General features: G+C 38.1%; 1 protein-coding gene across 1 annotated transcript in view; it reads right to left on the reverse strand.

Moving 5' to 3' along the window:
• The window catches only part of LOC127628389 (plexin-A2-like), a 212,101-nt gene that overhangs the window by 76,118 nt on the left and 114,371 nt on the right, over positions 1-21,612 (reverse strand). Inside the window, exons 8-12 of the mRNA XM_052105112.1 lie at positions 16,142-16,256; positions 14,390-14,590; positions 13,867-13,963; positions 11,934-12,133; positions 3,791-3,942 (exon numbers count right to left, since the gene is read on the reverse strand). Coding sequence (XP_051961072.1) covers positions 3,791-3,942; positions 11,934-12,133; positions 13,867-13,963; positions 14,390-14,590; positions 16,142-16,256 — 765 coding nt within the window. The remainder of the gene's footprint in view (positions 1-3,790; positions 3,943-11,933; positions 12,134-13,866; positions 13,964-14,389; positions 14,591-16,141; positions 16,257-21,612) is intronic.

Genomic DNA, 21,612 nt, shown 5'->3' on the forward strand with positions numbered 1-21,612 from the left:
GTCACCATAACTTTCATTATATGGAAAAAAGCAGCTTGGACATTCTGCTGTAAATACATTCTTTTGTGATAAAACCAAAATAAATAAAGTCATACAGTATTTAAAAGACATGAGGGTAAGCAGGGGTGTGGCCACACGGGGTGCCACCATAAAAATAAGTTTTTCCACCCCACATGTCACCCCAACTCGGACCCTACTCACATACTGGAGATGGTGTGCAACATCTTAACCCATCAGTGTTGTGCTTGGTTAATATGGACAACATTCCTCCCTCCCCCCACAACAACGTTCCTGCTCCATCCCCGACCAAGTCTTTAGTCCAGCTGGGCAAAACTTTCCACCTTTAGATACAAATTTAGCTCCCAGTGCAACTTTGCATAAGTGCTTCTGAGATGATTTTTCTATCAAGAGAAAGAAGAAGAGGTGAGAGCAGAACGAGAGACAGCCAAGCAGGAGTGTTGCTATAATATTGTGTAAAGAATAAAATGTGTTACATCCCTTCTAACTTAAATCCTGTGTCTTTTTCATCAAACAGATGTTGCTCCCCCTCCTTTCTCTTTCGACAAAAAAAAAGGGTTCGCCAGGTGAGATAAAGTTCAGCAATATGTGCAACACTGCAGACAAACCTGTCTCTGGATGAGTGCACGATTTTTCTGCATGTTCTAGCAAGAAAATGCTTTACATAGGCAAGTAAATCCTTCTGTGTAAACAAAAGGTCACCTGCGATTACGAATCATCAAGTTTTCGCTTTTTCCTCAGTAGGTCTGATTTGATGAAAGGGTGGTGAAAGATTCAGGCTTAAGGATATTTGCTCAAATCTAATGCAGGGTTAACGAAACAATTAATGGAGTAAACAAAGACATATGCTGAAGAATGGGACCTGGTGCAGGCAGAGACACCAAACGAGATAGTGCAGACTTAAAGCCCAAGCCACTCCCGGACAGTCAAGGGCTCCCTGGTAGTCAAGGGTCCCTGGGCACTGACACCATTGGTCCGGTCGGTGAACCGTCCCTGCCGGTAGAGGGGGGCAACGTGTAGATGTGCGTGTATTTATTTATTTTTTATTTCTTGATATAAAAAAAATTAAAAATACTGTATATAATATAGTAAACGTGAACAAATGGGTTATGTCTGTTGTACTGATTTTTATTTATTTATTTCATTTTTATAGTTGTAAAAAACGAATTAATAAATAATATGAGCAGACAGGTTTGCCTATGCACTGACATCTCAGGCATTGTATAAGTGTGTGTGTGTGTGTGTGTGTGTGTGTGTGTGGGCAGGTTTGCAAGGACTTTTTTTTTTAGGTTACAAACTGATAATTACAAGGGAATTATGCTATAAATGTAGTTTATGAGGACATTTCTAGTGTCCCTGTAATTCTAATCACTTAAAAAACATACTAAACAATGTTTTTTTGAAAATGTATAAATGCTGAATACTTTTTGTGAGGGTGAGGTTTAGGTGTAGGGTTAGGGTAAGTGGATAGAATTTATAGTTCGTACAGTATAAAAATAATTATGTCTATGGAGAGTCTTCATAAGGATAGCCGTAACAACGTGTTTGTGTGTTTATGTGTGTGTGTGACAAGTGCTAATGTAAACAGACTTGGCAGAGTGCATCGGATAATCACGCTCGAGCAGCACGTTTTCACAGTGAGTATACAAGTTTTAAACTGTTATCGTGGTGCTTTTTTATGGTTTGGCTGTCTGTTACAGAAAACAAACTTATTATATGCCTGAAAAGACTGTTTGAGTTACTGTTTGTGTGAATGAAAACCGCATCTGCCTCTAAGTAGACGTGGCTATGTGCATGGGAATATCACATTTAGATATGATGACTGTGCATATACAAGCTGTGAACTGTAATTGTGGTACTTTGGTGAAAAGAAGACTGTTTGTTACATAAAATAAACATATTATGCACTTGAAAAGAATCTTTGAGTAGCTGTCTGTTTGACGAATGACGACAGCTACTAATGTAAACATGGCAGCATGCATCAGAGGAAGATCGCACTGATATTTGACTGTGCGTATAAGAGCTGATATTTTCTTTTATACTTATTCTGCGGTTTATAAGACTGTAGGAGTAGCCGTTTGAGTGAAAATTAATAACAGACGCTTGATCAGCGCACCCTGTGTCAGCGTGAAAGCCGGCAGCATGTAACTGGTAGCTTGTAACGTAATTGGCTGTTGCAGAAACAGAAAAGTGTGAGACTGCTCTACGGGGCCCAGTTATTAACCGTCACATATGTGTGATGGTACGTATGAAAGGGTTTAAGGCTAGATGCAATGCAATATTTGGTTATGTGTGATGGTACGTATGAAAGGGTTTAAGGCTAGATGCAATGCAATATTTGGTTATATGTGATGGTACGTATGAAAGGGTTTAAGGCTAGATGCAATGCAATATTTGGTTATGTGTGATGGTACATATGAAAGGGTTGAAGGCTAGATGCAATGCAATATTTGGTTATGTGTGATGGTACATATGAAAGGGTTTAAGGCTAGATACAATGCAATATTTGGTTATGTGTGATGGTACATATGAAAGGGTTTAAGGCTAGATGCAATGCAATATTTGGTTATGTGTGATGGTACGTATGAAAGGGTTTAAGGCTAGATGCAATGCAATATTTGGTTATGTGTGATGGTACATATGAAAGGGTTTAAGGCTAGATGCAATGCAATATTTGGTTATGTGTGATGGTACGTATGAAAGGGTTTAAGGCTAGATGCAATGCAATATTTGGTTATGTGTGATGGTACGTATGAAAGGGTTGAAGGCTAGATGCAATGCAATATTTGGTTATGTGTGATGGTACGTATGAAAGGGTTTAAGGCTAGATGCAATGCAATATTTGGTTATGTGTGATGGTACGTATGAAAGGGTTGAAGGCTAGATGCAATGCAATATTTGGTTATATGTGATGGTACGTATGAAAGGGTTGAAGGCTAGATGCAATGCAATATTTGGTTATATGTGATGGTACGTATGAAAGGGTTTAAGGCTAGATGCAATGCAATATTTGGTTATATGTGATGGTACGTATGAAAGGGTTTAAGGCTAGATGCAATGCAATATTTGGTTATGTGTGATGGTACGTATGAAAGGGTTTAAGGCTAGATGCAATGCAATATTTGGTTATGTGTGATGGTACGTATGAAAGGGTTTAAGGCATGCAATGCAATATTTGGTTATGTGTGATGGTACGTATGAAAGGGTTTAAGGCTAGATAGGCAGAGAACCTATTTGTTAGAGAACCTATCTGTTGAATAAGAAGTTGTTTGTTGAGATAAAAGTTGTGAGCACTGCTGTGGCCATTAAAAAAATCTCCTTGCAAAGAGCTCTACGTCTTCGTTTCCTCCTTGTCACCTTACCTCTTCTACACAGCTGCTGAGATTTAATGCATGTTTGCACAATTTAATATATAGAGTTTAGCAAGTTATTTTATAGATTTCAATAAAAAGTTTTGTATAATAATAAAAAAAAGATTGGTAAAAACTCAACCAGCCAATTGGTTGGTTAATGCTTGTGACATCAAAGGCTTGTATTTGGGATCTTGTGTGTGTTTAATGGACTTCCAGCTATGCTTTAAAGCAAACTAGATAAAACACAAGGTGACATTTTTTTGTGTTTTACCACCATAAAATGTGTAATGTCGGACATTATCATTTCCAGCCCTTGCTATTCTGAGAACGATTAAAGATCAGACAAACTAGTTTTTTCCCCATTCTATTCTCAGGCACACCTTCATAGCATAGAGTTTTAGAGCTGCATAGTCACTTACTGTTCAGCAATGATGTAGCCGTTCTCCTGTGGGGTGCACTGGATGCCTGCCACCTGCACATTGTTGACCATGTCGGAGAAGGACAGACCCAGGTTCACACCACGGATGGTTACTCTGGTGCCTCCTTCTGGGGGTCCGGCCATTGGGGTCACCTGAAATGAGAGAGGAACACGCTCATTAAAGATATTTTTTTTTTAACACAAATCCAAGAAATGACATAACCAAACTAAAATGGTTGCATCTCATGAAGCCAAAAGTGAGAATTTATTAAAGTCATAAAAATAAATAGTTGGAAAATCTCAATATAAAAACTGCTAAAAAGTGTTTTAATAAAAATGTGTTTTTCTGTTAAAGGTGCACTCAGTAATGTTTTCCCCATTAAAAAAAATGTACTACTAAAGAAATGAATTATAATTTTGAAACAGATGTATAAATTCATGAGCACTCACATGAGATGAGGACTGTAGTCATGTCAGTAACCTTATAAAAGCTGTTTTATTCCACATGGGGGAGGGAAGCCCTCATTGCGGCTGCCATTTTAGAATCACATGACCGACTAAATATTACTTGATTAATCTCAGTAACAGTCTTGTTATTGGACACTTTCACTCTTGTATTAAATTAATTGTGGCTGATTGTGAAAAGTGAATTTCTACAATGGCATCTGTAACTGAAAACTATTGTTTTTGAATGATGCTGCATCACTACCACTAGGTGTCACTGTAAGTCCAAGATGACACGATCGAAAAGTTACTGAGTGCACCTTTAATAATTCATTTGTTTGACATATTTAGCAAGTTTGGTAAAATAACACTTTAACACTAGGCCATTTTTGTCCTCAGTACAGCCCACCCTCTCATAAAATACAATATGGCCGCTCAGCATGACCTTGGCACTCGGTGCCACAATGCCTTCTGCTCTGGTAAAGCCCAAGAGAAGCTCAGTCATAGACCTTCTCCAGGTCTAAATATCACAGAGAGAGGGCGATGAATAGAGCATTGGAGAGACAAGGAGGCTACATACACAGTGTAGCCAGTTTATATACAATCAATAAACCATTTGTGTGCAGTCAAGTGGGATTAAAACCAACATGACCAAAGTAGACCATCTTCTCATTGTGCCTGCTTACTAAGCTGAGACCAGTTTAGTGCAGTGGACTGAATCCAGTGGTTGCCCATTGGGAGCTGTGTACCTCAGCCCAGTTCAGTGGACATTAATTGGTTAGGATGTAAAGTAAGTGTCCCACTAGTAGAACCTTAGGCAGGAAATAAATGAATCTTTTATTGCGTCTTGTGCATGAAAGATAGGAGCAGGAAACACGCTAAAACAAAGATGGAAAAGACAGAGAAAACAAGAATGCAAAACTAAATATATCACATTAGTCCACATCAGCAACAGACTTACTAAAACTGACTAATAAAAACTACATTTCTGCAAGCCTATAAACCGGCTCCCAGAGCACAGAGTTCAATATGGCATAATACCATATTTCTTTCTTTACTATTCTTGAAAGAAAGAAATATGAATTATGCATGCTGTGCACAGTGTGTGAATTTGAAAAGCATGAAATGCCCGGAATGACCCACTGCATTTGTCAAAAACACACTGTAGTTTTCCCCCCGTTTTATCATTAGTATTAACTATGTCTATGTTCGGAATAGCATACAATACTGTCATACTATTTACTTCATAATTACTAATCCTGCAGCTTGGAGTTTGTGCACAATATGCAACTTTTCTGTGTGCATGGAATAATCGGTTGACCAACTACAATTGTCAAATTGTATTATGTTAAATTAAACAAATTAAGATGAATTAAAAGGAATATTCCGGGTTCAATACAAGTTAAGCTCAATCAACAGCATTTGTGGCATAATGTTGATTACCACAAAATTATCTTCGACTTGCCCCATCTATTCTTAAAGTAAAAATCAAGGTTACAGTGAGGCACCTACAGTGGAAGAGAATGGGGCCAATTTTTGGAGTGTTTAAAGGCAGAAATGTGAAGCTTATAATTTTATATATACACTTACATTAATACTTCTTGTAAAACTTGTGTATTATTAGAGCTGTAAATATGTTCAAATCTTATTTTATTGTTTGGGTGATCTTTAGGCAAAATCTTGTGGCTATAGATTAGAAACAGTGAGTACTTAAACATTTACTGATTGGCCCCATTCACTTCCATTGTAACTGCCTCACTGTAACCCACATTTTTTAAAGAAAAGGAAGGACGAGTCCAAATTATTTTTCCCCCGTGATAATCAACATCATGCCACAAATGCTGTCATTTGAGCTTAACTTGTATTGAACCTGGAATATTCCTTTAAATTTATCAAATATGCAACATTGTGAGGACATGTGTTTGAAGATTGAATGCGTACTGCATCCTGTTTAACATACTATTTTCACAAAGTAGTATGCATTATACAGTCTATAGTGCACAATCTACAGTAACCAGTGTTGGGCATTACTTCTAAAAAGTAACCAGGTACTGATTACAAATTACACTAAAATTAAACTAAAATCTCAATCAGTAACGTAACATTTTAGATTACATTTTATGTAATCTAATCTGATTACTTTTGGATTTTAAAGTTTAAATGAAAATCCACTATGAAGTTCCAATTTACGCTCTTTAAACATTATTAAACATGGAATCTAAAGTACTGTAATCTAATTACAAGCACACCATTTTTGATCAAGTACTTAATCCTACTCTGATAACATAATCCAGATTACATGTAGTCCATTACTACCCAACACTAGCTCTAAGCATTATGCCAGTATTTCATCACAAACTGCCAACAATATGACTAACAGATTATAATTAAACAAATAGTTAAATAAAGTTTAATAAAACAAACAAATGTTTATTTCATATGCATTCATATGTAGATTGAACTTCATTAACTTATAACAGTCCAAGTGCTACATTCCTTCCTCATTCCAAGAATTTTGCTATTTTGACTGGCCATTTCAGACATCAAATGGGCATTATTCATACAGAGCATAAATATCGCCAGCATTGACTCAATACTTCAAAGTCTCTTCCGCCCACTCGGAGGGCAAGGCTCTGCCTTGTTTGACCCAGCCAAAGGCCTACTCCACCGCACAGTCACACAGTGTGGAACTGCTGGTTCCAGACCTACAATTCAGCACTACTGCAATTTCACCCTCATTTGGAAAGTGTCTGGGTTCCAGCCTCGACATAATAATGCAGACCTTCATGCTTCTCACAGTTCAGATTGTTTGGCTTTGCTTTGAGTTATACTGACACACTCAGACAGAAACACACACAGCCAAGGGCCAGTGTTATGTCTTGAGAATGTCTCGGGGACAGACAGGAAGTCTTTTCAATTCTTCATGCATATCTTTCCTGTTGCCACTCTGACAGTCAAACTCAGATAGTCAAAAGTCTGAAATTCACGAACATTTAGTAATGTGACATTTTTTTTTTAAAAACAGGACATTAAATGAGAGAAGAAAAAGAAAATTAGAGATAGGGACTTGATTTGATGCATACTGTCATTTTTCTCCAAAAAATATTTTATTGTGTACAATATACAGTACAAACAAAACTTCAATACATCCATTTTCTGTTTGTGTATGTCAAAACTTAATGGATGGTGATTAGATGGAACAAAAGCTAAAAATAATGGCTTAAATACACAAACACGGGTGCACACACACTTACTAACACTGACAGTGAGAGAGAGAATGTCCACAGTGAAAACCTTCATGAATAAATGATACCCGCCTGATAGACCCTCAGAGCTACAGTAGTGTAGCGCGACACATACATTCCTAACAAAGTCACATGTCTATTTACAGAAGGGCATTCAGCAAAACCCGCTCAACCATATACCTCAATTTTAAATCGTATGCACCACTTTCAAGTCCCTCGTTTCTTTCTTTATTCGCTTAAATTCTCTCTCACTTGGCCGAAGTTCAAAAACAGCCCCTTCTCTCCGCCGTATTCTTTTCAGTCTTTATCGCAGCCAACCACGGGGACATTTAATACCAAATAAAGCATTTAGTATGCAGTTTATGCAGCAAGAAACAAGTCATAAGCTGGGCTTTATAAAGTCCATAAATTGCATCTCAGTGTGAATTTGGGACGTGCTTAAATCAGCTGAGAAGACTACAATCACACCTTTTCCTCTTGCTTCTGAACACTTTCATTACAGCTTCCTAATTATACACAGCAAAGGAGAGCGTGAAAACTCTCCAAGGACAGAAAATACATCCCCATTTGGACTTAGAATGTGCTGGTGTTAAGCAATAAGGTTTTGCAGTACTTTGCAAGAGAGATCGACTCTCTACAATGGATTTTTCAAAACCACTATAATGAAGACCATATAGTTTGTCACTTGCAACATTTGTGTACCAATATCTGGTGGGGGGCTAAATACATACAAAGTGTGCCATTGTGATTTAATGTGGTCAGTAATGTCATTTTTCCCACCATTATTAAAATCAGTGCGACACACTTTGCAAAAGGCGTGGGTATTGTTGATAGGTCTTCGAGATATGAAATTAAATTCTTCCATCCAGCTGTTGTTAAATTTCCATGTATATATTTTGTTTTCGCCGGAGCACCAGCTGAGTCCTCCCATCTACCAGTGATGCTTAATTCAACTTCCCACATCTTCTACCTGTGCAGATATCAACAGCTCAACTGGGTTGCCCGGTTGAGGTCACAAATGGGTTGAAATTTGTATCATGTGTCGATTGTGTGAGTAGGATGCGTTTCATACAAGATCTACAACTGGACAACCTTGGAATAATATATTGATGTTATTATTCATATAACGAGGTTTGGGCCATACAAATTATGGGAGTTCCCCCGGAAGAAATAACAAAACGGGAGGGGGCGGGAGATGGGTGTGTAATACGGCAGACTCCTGGAAAAAACGCAAGTGTTTACAGGTTTTATTTACTTTCTTAATTTTTCCAATGAATATGAATCAATATGGAAATAAATATATAAAAAAGTGACAAACTATATATATAATATCAAACTTTATAATAGTCTATTATAATCGATCTATTCATCTGTCTGTCTGTCCATCCGTCCGAGAAACAGATTAAAATTTAAGTTCTTTTTTCCAATAAGTTCTCCTCCCTGCCCAGTAGGTGGCAATATATATGTAGAATGTGAACCGGCAAACAAAAGAAGAAGAATGTGAAAGTGAAAGTAGAGATTGATAGTAATAAAGGACTTAAATATTTATCTGTTTCTCACCCACGTTTCTCATCATATCACTTCTAAAGACCTTTTTTTATTTATTTGTTTGGTGTTTTGGTAAATTCAAAACTTCAATCTTGGATGGCATGAGGATGAGTCTATAACTATATATATATATATATATATATATATATATATATATATATTATATAAGTTTAATGTAATATACAGTATGTGTATACATATTCACTCAATCACAGGCACTCAATCACAACTACAAAAAATCTGCATTTATATAAAATTGCATAAAAGTCTTTATTTCTATAGTTTTAAGGATGATCCATGATCTGTTGATCGGAGCACGAACCGACACAAACCTTTCCACTAAAGAGCAACTCAAAGACCATCTGAAGCAAAGAGCAATTTCTAGACTATCTTCAAGAGCCTGACTTTATCCCAGATTCATTTGATGCCTCATCCTCGGTTTTCACTGAGGGCTTAAACCACATTAATATTAATAAGCATTTAGAGGAGGGATAGAGTGCTGCTTACTAGAAGTCTTAATCATTCATGACTGCCATTTTCTTGTAGGCAGATCTTGTTAATGTCTATGTATTTGCACAAATCAGCTTACGAATGTCTGTTTTAGGCCAAAGATGAAAAGTAACAACATAACTAAATAAAAATTAAAGGCACTCATGGAAACGCTAGCTCTAGGGGAAATTCTTACGTGTATGTGCATGTGTGAGAACGAGAGGAAAAAATTGAAATGAACAATATAAAGGTAATACATAAAAAATGGATGAATTGAAAATATTCTTTCTAATTTGCTTTGAAGGGACTGTTCCAGTTTGTTGTAATGTATTCTTAGCAAACGTATGTGTGTGTGCTCACATGTACACACATACTGTTAAGTGGGTGTGTGTACATGACCTTGGTTTGGTCTTCGTTTTGTGTAGCTGGTTGACCAGTTCCAACCAGGGCTTGACATTAACTTTTTGACTCCAAAGTCACAAGCTACTCAGCATTTTTACTAGCCAAATTTACCCCCACTCCACAAAAAGTGATAAAAGTAACCCGAGACTGTAACTGCAAGCATTTGTTTGGGCATTTCATTTGAACAAGAATGATATGAGTTCAGCAGGACATAGTCACCTTTAGAATATCTGAAGGCAAACATGACCAGTTAGAAAAGGAGCAGGACAGAACATGAGGAAAACTTTGTCAATAATTTGTGAATTGGTCCATGGAAGTCCAGATTTCAAACCCCTTAACTACTCTAACTTGTCATTCATTCAAGTTTACCATTGCTCTTCCATTTTTTAACTGTGGCATTTGTAGTGGTAAGGCCATAACCACAGGTCAGACCACGGCAATCGTGTCGCTTTAGAAGACATTAAACGCTAGAGTCATATGTATGACGATTATGCTAACTGTCTGTGATATTTGGAGCGTTAAAAAAGAAATCTCCATTCACTTGAATTTTAAGGACCTACTGAGCCAAGATATTTTTCTATTTTTCTTCAGATGCTGAAAATCTGAAGAAAAGAAAGTCATACACAGCTGAAATATCATGAGGTTGAGTAAATGACGAGCAAATTTCCATTTTTGGGTGAACTATCCCTTTAAATACACTACAGCTGCTCTGAACAGACATATTATTGATCACAAACTCAAAAATAGAGGCCTAACTCCTCTTAATGAAGTCCTTAATCTCAACAGCCCATTCAATCTAAATGAAAACAGAAAACAGGAAGCCATAACCCTTACTTTGTAATATGTTTGTGTGCACGTAGGGCCGTAGCTTGTGAAATGCAGGCTGCAAACAGCTATGCAAATCAGTGGGCAGGCTCTTTAAACACAGGGCACCGGTGCATTACCTAAACTAATTAAACACCGTGTCTTTCACAGTCTCCCAGCAGACACACATACATACATACACACACACACACCTCACAGTATGCCATCAATGCTCCAACATTGTGTTAATTACAACTAAATGTTGGCAGCTAGAGTGAATACGACTGATGACGAGAGAGTGGCAGGGAAGCTGAGATAGAGAGGTGTTCTTCACGATATACGCACAGCTCACGTTTCTCTCAGAGTCAATGAATAGCAACATCAATAAAGAGCTCAGACAGATCTGTATGAATGTGTGTTGATGTTTCTGAGTGATAAATTGCTGACTGTAAATTGCTTTGGACCCCTTTCCAATGAAAAAATACAGTTTAGAATTTGTTGTGGGGCCCCACTGGATCTGTGGGCCCATAGAATAATTACCACCTTTCACCCCTCTAGCTATGGCCCTGACTGGTTGCCCAAACATAGTCTTAAGTCAGTGAGTTTTGTATTTAAATTTATAACCACAAACATTTCTGTAACATTTTACAGTGTGGTTGTATTCGTTAACATAATTTGAACTGACATTTAACAATACTTTTACAGCACTAACTGACCTTTGTTAATGTTAAGTTCAACACTACCTATAGATGTTCTAAATTAACAGTTGTATATGCTAGCATTAGTTAATGCAGTACAAACATGCACTATAACGAACAATAGTATGCTGATAAATTATCATCAACTAAGACAAAAAAAAAAATGCTGTAATGAAATATTGTTCAATGTTAGTTAATGGTTCCAAGTGCATTTACTAATGTTAACAAATAGAGCCTTATTGTAAAGTGTTACCAACATATCTTACACATTGCAGGTAGATTATATAATAAGCTAATTTAATTTTCAGCATCATATCCATATGGGTTATGACCCAAATGAAATCATTTGTGACAAAGAAACAAAGCCAGACAGTCAGTTACACAGATGGACAGACAGGCACATATATTGATACGGTTTCATTCTTAAGTCGGAGTCTTTCCTGTTGAGCGCTAGTTTGATGTGCTTTTTATTGACTGTGAGTGTGTGTGCACAGTATGTGTCTGTGTGACCCACCTCTGTGATGCGGGGGTTGGTGCACTTCACATTTGTGCTGGCGAGGTGTAGCCAACGGCTGGTGTACGGGTTGGACATGGGGCAGTGCTGGCGTAGGGTACAGCGGCCCTCCATACTGCACCAGCCGCACTGGAACTTCCTCTCGGCCTTCAAACACACACCACAGCTGTCCCTCTGAGCGCCACACTTATACAGGTGCACTGTGGGATACAGGTGGACACAGTCACTCATGATGTCAACCAACACAAAAAGTTGTTGTCAATAAAAGTGAACTAATGGCTGATTGACACTGAGATTAATGATTTGGTCTTTAGAGTGCAGAGACTAATGATTCTAGAGTTAATTAACTCTTTCCCCGCCAAACACGGAATTTTCCGTGTTTTATGAAAAAACGCTTCCCCGCCAAAAACAGAATTTTCTGGGTTTCCGTGTTTTAGGTGTTATACGGTAAGGAAGACCCCTCCACATGTTTTGAAAGAGTACGCAACTCTTTGATCAAAGAAACAGACTGCGATCATCTCAAACATGAAGAAGTGGAGTATGAGAAGCTCAAAATATCAGACATAAACATGCCTTTTTATCAGCTTTTTGTCTGAAATGTTGTTTTTTGACAAAACCGACCTCTGTTCAAGTCGCAATAAAAAAAGAATAAATGAAGATAAAATAAAATCGTTTTTTTTTTTTTTTTTTGCCTAAAAGCAGAGGCTCAGATCTTTATTGTGATATATAGCATCTTCATATATTCATGGAAGAAAATATTCTGCGGGCCATTAAAGTTTAGCGAAAATCGTCAAAAACCCTGGCGGTGGCTGGCAACTTTTTTTTAAAAACGCTGGCGGGGAAAGAGTTAATGAAAATTAGCTCGGGTTGGTAAATTTTTTTCCCTCATTACATTATAAAAAGGCAAAAATACAAATGTTGGTGTAAAGCCTGCTGTTGCTAGTTTTTATATTGAATAAACATTTGGGCTGACCTAGCTGATGGTTTAGTTAAACTATTGACTATAAACATTTCAAGGTAATAGGCTGATGAAACCATGATTAGCATAAAAAACTGTGCAGTTTTAACTGTGCAGATTAGCATAAACACTTTGCTAAGATTAGCAAATTTTACCTTGAGGTCAACATGTACTTCAGTTGTCCATGTTGCTACTTGCAAAGCGTACAGTATGCGTGACGCACATTTTGTCATTAGTCTGCACGGACTGTCCAAGCAATGTGGCTCAACACACAGAGAATCCTCGTCTGCAGTGCGCATCAATAGCACGACTGCAGCTAACTGTGATAAAAGACTATTGTGAAAGCAGTCATACTGCTCATGTATTGAACGCATTCATATTCGCTCACAGTCAAAAGAGTATACTTTGAAAGTCAACACGGTCGACTTGGCGCGATACGATCCGGAACACGGAAAAAGTAAGTATACACAGGCCTTCAGGCTTCATATTCACTGTTTGTTATTTTTCTAAAAACATGGAAGTTGCATTTTCTTTGGTCAGATCCTCTCAAACACAGGCAGTATTAGACACATCACACCTGACAAATTCATTTAACGAATACAAGGCTTTGAGGCAAGTATTGTTTGTTCATTATGTTGAGTTGTATTTTGGTGTCACTCATGCAAGCGAGGCGATAAAACACTGAAAATACTCATTCCACAAATTTCCAGTAGACCAAAAAAATCTGAAAAAACATGGGTTGTGAAACATGGACATGATCGAGGAACTCATTTTCAGGTAAATAACAGTATCACATGTTAAACGGACTGCACATCCTTGTTTACGTTCCCTTCTAATTAATTATGCCATCTATGCTGACTAAAGTCAATAGTAACCAGTTAAGATGAAAAGCACAGTGACTCATTCTGTGTGTTTACATGCTGGTTCTGCTTAAATAAACACACCATTTGACAGGAGGCAGTGTTTGTGGGATACCTTTGATGTTCTCAGGATTATCTATAATGAAGTTTCCATTCCAGACCACCGAAAAATCCACCGGCAGCTCACTAATTCTCATCCCTTCGTACAGATACTGCAGAGAGAGTTACAACATTAGAAAACGCTGTCATAATCAAAAGTTTATGATATTTTTTATTGAATTGTGTTTTTGGTTTCTATTATTGATTGAAACATGCAGCAAGGAGCGAATGAAGGAATGACAGAGTGAACAAGGGAGCGAAGAAGGAAACATGAGTGAGAGGTACAGAGACATAGATAGAGAGGATCTTATCGAGTTGCTCCACACTTGCATCATCATTCAAGACTGGAACATTTTCAAGACTGCTATTTTCTACAGCTTGGACATTGAGCTCCTACCACCTTTATCTTCACTTGCGTTTTACTTTTTAGTTTTTAGTTCAAGTGCGATATTTATTTCCAAAGTGTTCATATGCAAACCTAAACACATACACCTGTATTATAATTTATGTGTGCATGTGTATATGCATGTGTGACCTACCGAGCTGTTCTGGCACTGAACGCTGGAACTGTTGAACCTGAGCGCGGTGACCCTGTGACTGACTCCTTGTATGTGTAACACACACTCGTACCCGCGCTGACCCGATTGAGGCTGCGGAAGATTCCGGGCTTTCAAGGTGATTGGCTTCACCTCCCCTGCCGGGATCAGAATCTCTTCAGAGCGGACAAGCTGAGGACAGTCCTGAAGGGAGCGAGAGGTGAGCGGTTGTCACTTCAGACACAAACAAAACTACCCACAAATTACATTTAGATATTAACCCACCCATAACATGGGCATGTAAACCAAAATGCCCTCCAAGTATACTCAGTAGAGTACTTGACAGGTGAATTCATGAATTCTTACAAAAAAGTCAGTATACATACAAATACACACACTTCACAACCCATAAACACACACACACACACTGAAACTCAGTGTGTTTGTGTGGGGTCCCTAGTGTCTCTCAAATACCCCAATTGCACACATACAAATGTACACTACACAAATTTACCGGGCTAAATGGAGACATAGAATAAGGCCTAATATAATCATTATAATATAATTAATAATTAAATATAAGGCCTGCACCACACTAGCAAGCATTTGCATTCATGTACATGCAAAGACAATTTTTCGGGCCTAACCTTAATCCAAACCTACCACTAAAAGAAGGATTTTTGTAAGCCACTATCACAACAACAAAATGCACATTTAAAATCTTATTAATAAAAAACAAGAGTGCTGGATCATAATGTAACAGCATAACATAACTTCTTGAAAAAATGTTTGGTAATTTTATTTATTTATTTACTTTATTTAAGAGTCACTTTTCCATTTGAAGATGTCCACAAACGTACTATTTGATTTAGCTAACTTCTAGTTAACTTTTTCAGTAATTTCCTCCTTAAAGTATGGGTAGGTAAGCCACACACACACACACACACACACACACACACACACACACACACACGCGCGCACACACACACACACACACACACACACACACACACACACACACACACGTAAAGTACAAACAAGCATACATTTCAACATATACAACACACAAATATGCAAATGCACATACACACTGGGTGTTTGTGTGTATTTATTTCATGCATATGACTGTGTGTGAGTAAGTGGGAAGTCTATGTGTATTTTGAGACAGCAGAATATTGACTGCTAATTGCTCACTATGAGAGGGTGAGCAAGGGTGTTTACCACCTGACAGGGTGTAATATAGCACACTGATCAGCTGAACACCTGCAAACATGCACTCACAAACACACAAACTCTCTAGAGAGATGGCCCTTGGTTTCACACACACTTTCTGTGCATCTATTATTGGAAGCAGCTCCCGAGAGGTTTGTGATCCTGTAGATTTGCTACCGAGAGACTCTACCATCCACACAGCCTTTTGTGCGTGTGTGTAAACCACGTTTATGTGGTTTAAAAGGAAAAAAAATGTAGGTTACAAACTGGTAATTACAAGGGTATTATGCTATCAATGTGGTTTATGAGGACATTTCTAGTGTCCCCATAATTTAAATAGCTTAAAAACATTAAACAATGTTTTTTTGAAAATGTAAAAATGCAGAGAGCTTTCTGTGAGGGTTAGGTTTAGTGGATAGAATCTATAGTTTGTACAGTATAAAAATCATTATGCCTATGGAAAGTCCTCATATTGATAGGTAGGTCAACATGTGTATGTGTGTATGTGTGTGTGTGTGTGTGTGTGTGTGTGTGTATGTGTACCTCAGAAGCGTTGACGCGTCCCTCCTGAAAGGAGCAGCTGGAGGGGTCGTGGGTACAGAGGTTTCTGTACTTACACCAGTGACAGCGGAATGAACTGGTCACACAGGAAAGACACCTAAACACACATACAGACGGAGGAGAGAGCAAGAGAGAATGTTAGAATCTGCGGCTTAATGCTGAATAAATTAAAGGTGTGCTGTGAAAATGAACATATGACACTGAACAGCGGTCAGGCACTGAATCCCACACAGAGATCTACGGCAGTTCTTCAAGGGTTAGATCTTAGACGTACAATTAGCACTACATATATTAATAACATGGCAAATGATTTGCATTAGCACAGCATTTTCTGTGAGTGTGGGGGGTTATATGGATTACTTTACTGTAGAATGAAACATCTATAGAAAATGAAAATAATTGTAATTGTAATGGTTGGTTTCAGATATTTGTGGTTGCTGTTTTCGGAGTTTCCTGGACTCAAATAAATTTGTCTATACGTAAATTAATATTTCACACACAATTAGTCATACAATATTATTAAATATTTTTATTTAAGGCACATTTTCATCACTCCCTGAAATAAGTTGAAATACCTGAGTGAAGGGTTTGAAATTATTTCAATAAAAAAATACCTTACCTCTAAATAAAAAGGCAGATCTTGTGTGGAGGAGTTCATAGAGATTGTAGTTCACCCAAAAATGATTTACTCACCCTCCTGGCATCTGAGATGTGTATGACTCTCTTTCTTCTAAAGAACACAAATAATGATTTTTAGAAGAATATTTAAGCTACGTAGGTCCATTCAATGGAAGTTTTAAGCTCCAAAATCCACAAAAGTAGTTCATATGACTCCAGTGGTTAATTTCATGTGTTCCTACAGATAGGTGTGGGTGAGAAACAGATCAATGTTTAAGTAATTTTTTATCATAAATTATCCTCCCTGCCCAGTAGGGGGCAATATGCAAGAAGACAGTGAATCACCAAAAGGGACTTAAATATTTATCTGTTTCTCACCCACACCTATCATATCGCTTCAGAAGACATGGATTTAACCACCAGAATCATTTGGAGTAATTTTATGTTGCCCTTATGTGGATTTTGGAGCTTCAAATTTTTTGACACCCATTCACTTACATTGTATGGACCTACAGAGCTGAGATATTCTTCTAAAAATCTTCATTTGTGTTCAGCAGATGAAGAAAGTCATACACATCTGGGATGGCATAAGGGTGAGTAAATGATGAGAGAATTTTCATTTTTGGGTGAAATAACCCTTTAACTCTAGTTTTATGGGAAACTGACAGTAATTTCATTACTATATTAATCTTTAGAAGTAGAGGTTTTTATTTTATTTCATTTATTATTTTTTTATTTAGCAGATTCATAGTACATTCATTTGATATACGGTCCCACCTGAGCAACAAGTATTTTATTTTAGCGCAAAATTGAGCTCAACCTGGGTTATGATTCTAGTATCACTCCAGTGCTTGGGTGGTTGTATAATCTGTATTCCAATATGCAGAAGGTAACCAAAAGAGAATATAATCATAAATTGCAAGTATGAGTGTATGCATGTATTTATGTATGTCTCTGTGTGGTGATACTGCAGCAGTAAGCATTATTCATGCAGATGAATTCACACAGAAATGCAGATGAGCAAAGCTTACACTAAGGAGGGCATCCAGAATCCATAACGCCAACAAGATCCAATTAAACATGTACACCAGTTCCCCTATTGCAGGACTGAATCCCAGCAAGGATGAGCGGGCCTTGTTCTATGTCACGTGTTTGATGTTCAGGATTCTTGGAGACACTTCTGGAGGAATAAACCTCTACAGCACTTTGGCATCCAAGAGTTTGTGTTTTTGCATGGCGCTTAAATTATGCAGAAGTATTTATGCTAAAATATTCATCAGTGCAGGGATTCTATTGGGCCGTTGGGCTCAGATGGGCAAAGCCGATTGGGTGGTGAGATCCATCTGCACTAACTGAGCTATACACCATGATTCCTGTAATATACCATGGTGTGCTTAATCAAAAGAGTCTGTTGCTTCACATGGGGATTCTAGATAAATTCTAGCATTTTAAAACATTTAAAGTGAAAGTGGGAGGAAGTCTCGGAATGCCAAGCTTGCCAAAATCAAAGCCAGGTTGAAGTAAAGTGGATCAGACACCAAACCACACAAGGGAGGGGTCATCCCGCATCAGACTACCCGTTTACTCATAATATCCCTGTGGCATTGGCACAGAGGGGCCAAGTGAGCTCCGTGTGAGGTCTGCCACACGAGGGGGAGTCATGTTTAGAGGGATTGGATACAGGGTGTTTGTTTGATTAGTTCCAGATCCGTCAGATGCTCGGACAACAAGGGCGTGAGAGTGTGCGGAAGTGGAGTAAATGGGCTGTAGGAGGGGAAGGCATGTCTATCATTGCCAGCCAATCAGCACCCATGGAAGATACCACTTCCTGAGCCTTTTAGAAAGCATCCGGCTTCTGGGGGCTTTGTGATCTCCAGCATCGAGAAGCATCTGCTCTCCGCAAGGCATCAGAGATAACTCGCACTTAGAGATGCACAGGTTCTGTTCCAAAACCAAGTGAGTTGCCTCACAGTCTACTGCCTAAAAAGCCAGCAGCCCTCTAAGGCAACATCCTAACTGAGATGGAAACTCATACTGTAAGTGACTAATTTGTAACAATCTAAATAGGCAGCATACAAACAGTGCTCTGCATGGGAGACTTGGACCAGAATTGATTCTAACTGAGTTTTATGTTAGCAAGTTAAAATATGATTTGCTGCTATTTTGCAGTTAGCATGATGATAACAGCACAAAAATACAATTTACATTAGAATGAACTATATTTACTGATACTTTTTAGTATTGAATGCAATATTTTTATAATAAAAATCTTGCGTCATCAGATATCTTCCTAGATAGTCCCTTCCAAGGCAACTCAGTCCACTCAGCAGCCATGGATATGAGTGACATTAAAATACTTCTCCAATCTACTAATGGAGAATGACCGACATCATCAAAACAGTTAGTCAAGATTATGATCAAACAACATATTTCAAATCAGCAGTGAGATCTCACAATGATGGTATTGTAACTTGTGCTTCTTTAGCTAAGAACATGCAAAAAAAATGCAATTTGGTCTAAAGCGCATGCACATTCTTGAGTTGACTGACAGGCGATGTCTGTTTCTAAAAAGTGAATGGCTCTTATACCTGTAAGGCAGGACTTTCTATTATACATCCGCCATCTTGGATGTTTTAATTTCTCCCATTAATTTCAAAGCAAGTGCTCCGTCTGAGGCTAAAAAGTTTTGGATTTGACACAGTCCATTCTTGGATTCCCTTCTCTACCAAAAATACATGCTGCCTTTGAATTTCACCTAAATTAGGTATCTTAGAAGGCAGCATAATTCATGCTTTAATTATGCTTGCTTCTTTCTAAATAAAATATTTTTTTTGTGGCCTTTAGTCAGAGACAATTTAGCAGAAACAGGCCACTTCTATTTAAATGAATGGGAGAAATTGGAATGCCCAACCAAGAAGCTCTAACACCCAATGGTCAATGGATGTAGGATGCATGTCCTGCCTTAGATATAAGAGCCAATCTTTTTTAGATATAGACATCCCCTGTCAATCATCTTGAGAATGTGCATACACTTTAGCTATAAAGCTGGGAAAATTACGTTTTATAGTGTTATCTGAGGTAAAGAAGCACAATTTACGATACCAGTGTTGTCAGATTTTACTGCTGATTTGAAATATGTCCTTTTATAGTAATATTGACCAACTGTTTTTGAGATTTCGGTGTTCCCCCATTCAAGTAGACAGGAGATGCACTGTCATGACTGAAAATAGCCTCCCGGGAGGGTTCCAAAGATGGCCGACAGAGGACTGACTTGCTAGAAAGAATTTGCTTTAGTCCATGTGTGTTTGTTTTGAAGCCATTTATATGCTTGTGTACTCCTAAACGTTGACAACATTTCCTTTTATGAGATTTTAACATAAATACTTTTAAAATTCACATTTACAATTTACAGTCTTTTTCACTAAGAAAATGGACAAAAAATATTGATAACTCATCCTGCACTACACAGATTTCCATCCAATGAAATGCCCTCTAGTGTGAAAATGTCCCTCCCTTTCAGCCAACCAGCCAGTAGCAAATCATGGTTGATGCCTGCAACAATTAAATCCTATTGGCTATTTAATAAAGGTTAAAGAGCTCTTTGATATGTCCTTTCCAGATTTCCCGTTTCAAAAGGGCATTAAAAGTATAGTTCACCCAAAAATATAAAGTATGTCATCATTTACCCTCCTGTGCTACAAACCCAAACAACCTTTTTTTTTTTTCTGTGGAACAAAAAAAGGTGTGAGGAAGTTCTCTATAAAAACCCAAGGACATTTGGTCTTTAATGTGTCCTCCCAGTTTTTGAAATAGAGCCACAAAAAAACACAAACATGCACACAACGGGAGTTTGGGAGTTTCAGTAGGAACAAACACACACACAGTTTATCTGTGGGCCTCCTGAGGAGCACTGCGATTCAGAGTAAATCTCTCTTCTCTGATCACCCATCACAGCATATGAAGTGGAATTGAACTGTGACAGACAGCGATGTCCCCAGCCAGAGCGAACAAACCCACAGCACACGTATATTCAGCAATTCAGATGTCTGTCTCTACACTTGAGAAATGTCAAGCAATCAGCCAGTATTAGCCATAATGGATGCTTTTTATAGCTGTGAGGAGAGAACCAGTCGCTGCAAAGTGCAGGCTGGGAAGGATACAGAGATAACAGGCTGCAAAACGAATCGCAGAGTTCGGACTCTGGCGTGGAGCCAAAAGCGAGCCTTGATACAAACTCTTTGCATTATACCAAAATGCCCATCTGGCCTCAAACATTCACAGTTTTCATGTTTCATAACACTTGAAATATTCACAGTGTGTCAGGAGAGCTGGCTGAGAAGTGTGACACAATGCCGATGCTCTCCGAAACAGGAAGTGAGAGAGTTATCAGCAGGATTATGTGTGTGGTCAGAATACTTCACATATATCATACAGCAACATGGCCCTGGGTAAGAAGATATGATGCATCAAAACATTGGCCACACTCGAGCACAAGCTTGCTTGTGTTTGTACAGTATGTAAATAGGGACATCAGAACGAACAAGGATTGGTGTCATAAAATGTTAATTCAAAAATGTCCAAAGGCTGCCGTAGCACTGTTTGGGTGGAGTAAAGTTTAAATATGTGGCTTGAACAGCCAGATCCATTTACTGTACACTTGACAGTGTTTCGAAAGGATTGCGTCTCAAACCACTTCTGGAGGTGGTTTGAGAGATTGGATTTATATCCATCTTGAATCCATCTTGGAGGGCATTAAACGCATGAAGTGAACAAAAAACTATTTTATAAGACATTTTGAAGTGTAAGTATTACGAGTAGTATGTGTGGAACATGTG

Source organism: Xyrauchen texanus, chromosome 35 (genome assembly GCF_025860055.1).
Source record: "Xyrauchen texanus isolate HMW12.3.18 chromosome 35, RBS_HiC_50CHRs, whole genome shotgun sequence".
NCBI classification, from domain to species: domain Eukaryota; kingdom Metazoa; phylum Chordata; class Actinopteri; order Cypriniformes; family Catostomidae; genus Xyrauchen; species Xyrauchen texanus.